The 8,271-nt window shown below is 37.7% G+C and overlaps 1 protein-coding gene across 1 annotated transcript; it reads right to left on the minus strand.

Moving 5' to 3' along the window:
- Nucleotides 1-1,640: 1,640 nt before the first annotated feature.
- On the minus strand, nucleotides 1,641-3,761 carry LOC107592103 (transmembrane protein 74). Its single transcript, XM_016281480.1, has 2 exons — nucleotides 3,674-3,761; nucleotides 1,641-2,619 (listed from the first exon to the last, which is right to left on the minus strand). The coding sequence occupies exon 2, from the start codon at nucleotides 2,567-2,569 to the stop codon at nucleotides 1,715-1,717; it is 855 nt and encodes a 284-aa protein (XP_016136966.1). The 5' UTR covers nucleotides 2,570-2,619; nucleotides 3,674-3,761; the 3' UTR covers nucleotides 1,641-1,714.
- Nucleotides 3,762-8,271: the final 4,510 nt, after the last annotated feature.

Genomic DNA, 8,271 nt, shown 5'->3' on the forward strand with positions numbered 1-8,271 from the left:
GTGTGCTGTCATGAAGAAATGGGATGAAAAGAACACTGGTGCCAGGAATCTTTGCTGCAGTGCTGGTGTATAGTGAGGGATAATCTGATCCGGCCCTCGGTAAGCGTTTACGGACCGCTCTCCTCAGCAGAAGCGCCAGCAGAGCCTACTGCTTGCTCAAAGCCTCATGGGCACATTTTTTCCTTGACCTGCAACCTGAGGCTTATATGCCTAGATTTTGCTTTGTTGTTAAAATCCTGTGATCATTTAGTCATCTTTGTTGTTCCAAACCAAAGAACCTTTCAGTTCTTAAAAGAACCATTTTTCCACTATAAAGAATAAAAAAGTTCCATTAATGCCAATGAAGCACCTTTACTTTTAAGTGCGCTCTGCAGAACACAAAAGAAGTAATTAATATATCTTAATCAAAAACTTCTCATTTTCTATCCACTCAGTGTTTTTCATTTGGACCCAATTGACTTCTATTGTATTCACAAAAACAGTTTTTCAAAATATTCTTTTGCAGACGGAATAAAGTCATGTAAATTTTGGAATAAGTAAATAATCTTCGGTTTTTATTTTTGGGTGAACTATTTCTTTAACAATGTGATTTTAACCTTGTGGAATTGGTTTGTTGTCTGACTTAAATATTAGCCTGTTTCAGGTTAATTCTCTTTACTTGTTTCTGACAGCTTGTGCTTTGGGGGATGAGAACCTACACCATGCTTTTATGCGCCTTTTGCTGCGGTCTGCATTCTGGATTCTGTTCTTTCGGGTCATTACGTGTTATGATGAGTGACTCTAATGGGGTTAGCTGCTATTGGGAAGGAGAAACATGGAGCAGTCATTTCCCATGAGACTCCTCTAGTACGCGGGCACAATGATGAGAGAGAAAGAGAGAGAGACATCTGCTCACACATTTCCTACATCCCATGTGCATTAAAAGCACAGATATTCTCTAAATAAACTAAGCTCACAAAATTTACTTCAGACCTCCTTGGTGCGCATTCACGTTACCTGTGCTGTTGCAAAGCTGTTTATCGTGTGTATTTTTATGCAAATGTGAATGCAAATATATAGATTTAAAAGGCTTCAGAGGCATTGGAATAAATCTCTGTCCCACCTGATTGGAAAGAGGTTTTCATACAATGACTGATGATTAAGTCAGCTATCAGACATTGACTGCCAAGCCAAGCCCAAAAAAAAGAAGGAAAAAGCCTTTTTCTTTTCCAATGTGAAGACTGGCTAAATAGGACACAGTTGTACATTTGGCAAGTTAGTCGAATGATCCTATGATAGTTTTTTACATACTAAAAAAAAACTGAGGCGTATATAACTGCACTTGTAAAGCATGCTGTATATTTACATGAACATATGTTTTGGAAAAATGCACAAACTCACACAAATATATTTTTTACATAAACAGGACTCAAGTCCATGTTGGTATGTTACATTTTGTCCATTAAATGCAATGCAAAAAGTGTAGAATTTTATCCTGATTGGATCCTCAAAATTAATTTAGTTGTTATGACCCATTGTAGTCAAGTTTATTCGACTCAAATTAAGTAGTAATTTTGTAGTTTAAAGGTAAATTTAGATGCTATTAAATTAACAATATTGTTTTTAAGTATTACAAACTGTGTTTTACAGTGTGTCATCCTAGATCACAGTATAACAAAGCTGTTTTGATCATGTTTTCATATGGAGATAACAAGTCAAGATGCTGATCTCAGCTTCAACTTAAGACTTCAACAGGACCTTCATCTTCATCAAGGGACAAAAGCGAAGGAGCTCCGGTCGGGCTTGCGCCACTTCTAAAATTCATAGAGCCGTAGAGTCTGGCTTGGTGCTTGGAGTAAGCAAATGCTTGTCTCCTGATCATCTCCCCTTTATACATGGAGATCATCAACAGGGTTGACAGTACCACACCACCGAGTGTGAGGAGGCACAGTCCTGCAATCACACACCTGTCCAGGTGAGCACCCACCTGGGCGTTCTCTCTCTCCAACCGCTCCATCTCCCGGGCAGAAACGGTATCAGGATTTACCTTGACGTCACGTGGGACCGTGTAGGAGATGACAACCAAGGAAATCCCAGTAACTAAAAAGGTAACAGCACCTATAAATCCATAATCCACTGACTTTTCCGTTGAATCCACCATGAAATCGTCAACTGACAGCAGGGAGCATTCTGGCCCGCCTTCTTGGAGATCTTTGGAAGAATTCCAACTGAAGTTGTCATAGCTGGTCTCCTCTGCTAACAACTGACTGTCTTTATGGTCAGTAAAGTCAGCCACACCAGGAAAAGCTGTTTCAAACTGCTCATCGTAACATACCTCAACTTCTTCATCAAATCCCCATTCATTGAGTTTGCAGAGTCGTCCAATTGGCAGAGTCGCTGTCCATGGTTCTGAAAGCCTGCTCGCCTCATTAACATTCTCCTCCAGATACGCCTGGCAGCACTCTTCATTGGAAAGTGCCCTTTCATCTGCACACACTGAGTGATGACTTTGCTGATGTTTTAGGGACCAGTCAAGGTGATCGGTCTGGACAGCGTCTTGACCACAAAAGAGGACTTTAAGATCAGCCATTTGAACTTCTATTCATATGTTCATCTCATAGCATGCTGGCTATAGCATCCCTGCAGTATGACGAGGAAGACAATAAAATATAATAAGCAATAAAACCATTTCATTTTAAATACAACAGAAAATATTAAATACAACACAAATATTTTGAGGGAAAGGAATTTATGTCAGTGTAATTTGTCAAAATGTTAATGGCAAAACTGGTATCAACAGAACTACCAGGTTCTATTGTTTACTTTAATATATAACATCCATAGCAGAGAGAGAGAGAGAGAGAGAGAGAGAGAGAGAGAGAGAGAGAGAGAGAGAAATGAAATTTAAAAAATATAACACATAAATAGGGGAGAGAGAGAGAGAGAGAGAGAGAGAGAGAGAGAGAGAGAGAGAGAGAAATGTAATGTCTGACCATGGGAAAGGGTTGCAACACGTTTCAGTGTACTTATACTGGATGGACAAAGATGACATAATGTATAGGTTATATTTAGCACAACTGACAATTGTAGTAACTAACACACACTGTCTGTTATGTTTTATGCGTTTCAATAATACATTTATGCACGATACTTAAAATGTCCATATACAGTCCATATAATTACAATTCACCCTGGTAACGACAGCACTGATTATACTTGACATTTACATTGTTTACAAATAAGTTATACATTTCTAAACTACTTTAATGTGAAGCAGGCAAATAATGTGTGATAATATTATATAAAACATTTCGAAGTCTATCCTACACGTTTCATCGAAAAAGTCGATCATCGATATTCACAATATTTAAGTAGGAAAAATATTTTCAGTTAAAGGGTGAACACTTGCTTTTGATGTTTTTAGTATTCAGTGTCATACATCGTTTTCACGACCGAAATGTTCCTAAAAGTGCGTTTTAGCCAATCAGCCTACTTGTAATAATTCATCTCAAGAGCTGAACAACGCGTAAACATCAGCACCGAACAGAATAGTGAAGCGTTTCCTGGTTAACAATCTCAAACAAAGTAGTCAGCATGAAAGCACTCGGGAAAAGATGTTGCCTGTGTTATGTCTCATCTATTTTACCATCTTTTTTGTCACATTAAACTCACAGAAAATAAAGGCATCGCCTACCTTCTCCAAGCAGCGCCTCGCTGGCATTCCTGCAGGGCTCGCGCTCCGTTAATTAAGCGAAGCTCGTCCTGTTCCACCCGCGCGCCGCGCTCAGGTCGCCTCAATGCTCCGTGAGCCTCTAAGACAAGCTGCACAGACGAGAGGAGAGAGGAGAGAGGAGGGAAGAGAGGGAGGTTTACTACTGTCGTGGGGGAAATCAAATCTGATCAAACACGTTCATGCTGTTCTCCTCGTGAAATTTATGTCTGTGACGCACCCTATACAGATTGTATGCCCAAGCTGTGTCCTAAATTAATTATCCCAAAAATGAACATCATTAACACATTCTTGAAAATACAATTTAGGAAACATCCGATGACGCCAATCCGCTGAAATGAATCTTTGATTGCTTTTTCATAATACAATGTAACAATACACTCTGAAATCTTTTATACTGAATAATTTTGTTTGTTTGTTTGGTTTATTTTTGAAACACTGTTTCTGTATAGACGCAGTCACACAGACTTTAATGTCTTATAGCTTCAAAAGAGTTGCTTATTGCCAAGGAAGAAAAATTAACTGTTTATTTATCGGTGAAAAAAATTGAGTTCATTTAACATTATATTGTTGTCACAAAGGAACCTGCTTATTACCCAGATATAGGTATAATTATCAATACTTTAAACATAATTGTAAATATGTGTGGGGGAGATCAGGCCTATTTGTCACAGGGGGAAATTGTCACAAGGTCTATATCTTAAGATTTTGAATCTATTTACAATACGTGAGACCGGGTGACATGTATCAGTCTGGAAAGGGTTATAAAGCCATTTCTAAGGCTTTGGGACAGCGAACCATGGTCAGAGCCATTATCCACAAACGGAGAAAACCTGAAACAATGGTGAACCTTCCCAAGAGTGGCCAGCCTACCAAAATTACTCCAAGAGCGCAACGACGACTCATCCAGGAGGTCATAAAAGAACCCAGAACAACATCTAAAGAACGGCCTCACTTGCCTCAATTAAAGGTGGGGTAAGCGATTTTTCAAAAATGCTTTAGAAAACTGATTCGGGCTGAGTAGCAAAACAAACTTGTAGCCAATCAGCAGTAAGGGGCGTGTCTACTCATGATGTGGAGGAGAGAGCGTTCAATGCACAAGACGGACATTAGCCGAGCCGAGCGACAGAACAATACGTCATAAATAGAATGCAGCAGCAGTTTTCTGTCGGGGATTTGTCGTGTCGTGCCGCGCCACATCCAGTATAGACCATAGATATGTATATATATCTATGGTGTAAACAGCATCACTGATTATAATGAGATCTATAGTATCTTGTCGCGCCGCGCCACTTGCGTCTGGTGTAGACACGGTGTAACATTGGTTTTGCTTTGTTTCACAGAACTAATCGTTGCCTGGGTTGCGTACGTATGTGTGGGGAGGAGCTATCAAAATAGGGGTGAGACCCTTTTGGGGTAGGGGCGTGTTTGTTTTGGTGATTTCAAATGTCAACATTGGCTACCAGAAATCGCTTACCCCACCTTTAAGGTCAGTGTTTATGATTCAACAATAAGTAAGAGACTGGGCTAAAACGGCATCCATGGGAGTGTTCCAAGGCAAAAGCCACTGCTGACCAAAAAGAACACAAAGGCTCGTCTCACATTTGCCAAAAAATATCTTGATTATCCCCAAGACTTGGGCAAATATTCTGTGGACTGATGAGACAAAACTTTTTGGAAGGTGTGTGTCCCATTACATCTGGTGTAAAACCAACACAGCTAGGGCTGGACAATAATTCAATATCAATATGTATTGCGATATAATTTTTTTCAATAATGGTGATATGATTTTTAAACACATTTCCGATATTTCGATATACATTACCAGTGTTTCCCATACATTGATTTATTTGTGGCGTTTGACTTAACATGAGCACTGCACGTTTCAAAATCCTAACACGGCGCGGGTGTTTTATATGATTGTATCTCTGAAGGGAAAGGACTGTCTTCAGAAAAGCTTCCATGGCATTTTAATTTTATCAGATAAAGAAGCGTTTATGAGAGGAGCTGATTTGATTACAGCCGTTACTGGAGAAACCGCTAGTTCTACCGCTCTCACAGCGCCTCCTGCTGGCAGACAAGCAGTTTGCATTTTTAAAAGCCCGTCTCCAGCAACATGTTTTTGTTGTAGCTCTTTATTTATTTTTTCTGCAGAAACTCAGAGCACCTTTCATACCCTTTATACTGGCTAAAGCACATTTGTTTCAATCTATAAGAATAATCAGCCTACACTACCAGTCAAAGTTTTTGGACAGTAAGATTTTTAATGTTTTTTTTTTGTTGTTTTTTTTAGAATTCTCTTCTGCTCACCAAGCCTGTGTTTATTTGATCCAAAATACAGCAAAAACAGTAACATTTTAGAATATTTTTACTATTTAAAATAACTGCTTTCTATTTGAATATATTTTAAAATGTAATTTATTCCTGTGATCAAAGCTGGATTTTCAGCATCATTACTCCAGTCTTCAGTGTCACATGATCCAGAAAACATTGTAATATGCCGATTTGCTAATTATGAATATTTAAAACAGTTTAAGCATTTTTTAATTTCAGGATTCTTTGATTAATAAAAAGATCCAAAGATCAGCATTTATCTGAAATAAAAAGCTTTTGTAACATTATACACTATTCCATTCAAAAACTTGGAGTCAGTATGATTTTTTTTTTGTGAAAGAAATTATATAAATTAATACGTTTATTTAGCAAGGATGCTAAAAGTGATGATAAAGACATTTATAATGTTACAAAAGATTTCTATTTCAAATAAATGCTGTTCTTCTGAACTTTCTATTCATCAAAGAAACCTGAAAAAATTCTACTCCGCTGTTTTCAGCATATTAATAAATGATTTTTGAGCAGCAAATCAGAATATTAGAAGGATTTCTGAAAGATCATGTGACTGGAGTAATGATGCTAAAAATATATCTTTGAAATCACAGGAATGAAATGCATTTTAAAATAGAAAACAGTTATTTTAAATAGTAAAAATATTTCAAAATGTTACTGTTTTTGCTGTACTTTGGATCAAATAAATGCAGGCTTGGTGAGCAGAAGAGAATTCTTTAAAAACATTAAAAATCTTACTGTTCAAAAACTTTTGACTGGTAGTGTATGTTAGCTTCTAGTTTGAAGTTAAATATATTAATATTAATTAGGTGAGTCTGAGACGATTATTTGACAGTGATTTCACATTTCTTGTTTGTATGAAGGCTAAATGCAAATAAAAGGTGAACATTCATTTATTTGTGCTGTTTTTTTTCTCCCTAAAATATTATATGGTTTTATGAGGTGTCAAGACTTGTCAAATTCATTTTTCATAAGTTTGTATGTGCAGACATCTGTTGTGGGTGTTCTTGGCAGTTTTTATGAGGCTTTTTTAAAATAAGTGTTCATATCGATATCGGAATTATATCGTATCGACCGAAATTAATAAATATATTGTGATATAAATTACAGACACCTATTGGTGTGTGAATTATAAACACCTAGTGGTGTGTGATGGTCTGAGGCTGCTTTGCAGCTTCAGGACCTGGACGACTTGCCATAATTGATGGAACCATGAATTCTGCACTCTCAGAAAATCCTGAATGAGAATATCCAGCCATCAGTTTGTGACCTCAAGCTCAAGCACACTTGGGTTATATGGCAGGACAATTATCCCAAACACACCAGCAAGTCCACCTCTGAATGGCTCAAGAAAAACTAAATTAAGGTTCTGGAGAGACCAAGTCAAAGTCCGGACTTAAATCCGATTGCTATCGGAATTATATCGTATCGACCGAAATTAATAAATATATTGTGATATAAATTACAAAAGAACATCATAGTGTGAATTATAAACACCTAGTGGTGTGTGATGGTCTGAGGCTGCTTTGCAGCTTCAGGACCTGGACGACTTGCCATAATTGATGGAACCATGAATTCTGCACTCTCAGAAAATCCTGAATGAGAATATCCAGCCATCAGTTTGTGACCTCAAGCTCAAGCACACTTGGGTTATATGGCAGGACAATTATCCCAAACACACCAGCAAGTCCACCTCTGAATGGCTCAAGAAAAACTAAATTAAGGTTCTGGAGAGACCAAGTCAAAGTCCGGACTTAAATCCGATTGCGATGCTGTGGCATGACCTTAAACAGTCCATTCATGCTCGAAAACCCTCCAATGTGGCTGAATTAAAACAATTCTGCAAAGAAGAGTGGGCCAAAATTCATCCACAGGGATGTGAAAGACTGCTTGCCAGTTATCACAAATGCTAGATTGCAGTTGTTGCTGCAAAGGGTGGCACAACCAGTTATTAGATTTAAGGTGCAATTAATTTTTCACGTAGTGCCAGGCAGGTTCGGACAGCTTTTTTCCCTTAATTAATGAAATAATTATTTCAAAACTGCATTTTGTATTTACTCGGGTTATCTTTGTGTAATATTAAAATTAGTTTGATGATCTGAATCTTTTAAGTGTGAGAAATATGCAAAAAAATAAAACAGGAAGGGGGCAAAAACATTTTCATGGCACTGTATATACTTTATGACAGTTCAGCAGAATGACTATGTTGAACCGTT

This window comes from Sinocyclocheilus grahami, unplaced genomic scaffold, assembly GCF_001515645.1.
Source record: "Sinocyclocheilus grahami isolate Dianchi unplaced genomic scaffold, SAMN03320097.WGS_v1.1 scaffold149.1, whole genome shotgun sequence".
NCBI lineage: Eukaryota > Metazoa > Chordata > Actinopteri > Cypriniformes > Cyprinidae > Sinocyclocheilus > Sinocyclocheilus grahami.

Excerpts from the sequence above, each read along its gene's own strand:
- LOC107592103 (XM_016281480.1), bottom strand. The coding sequence starts at position 2,569 with ATGGCTGATCTTAAAGTCCTCTTTTGTGGTCAAGACGCTGTCCAGACC.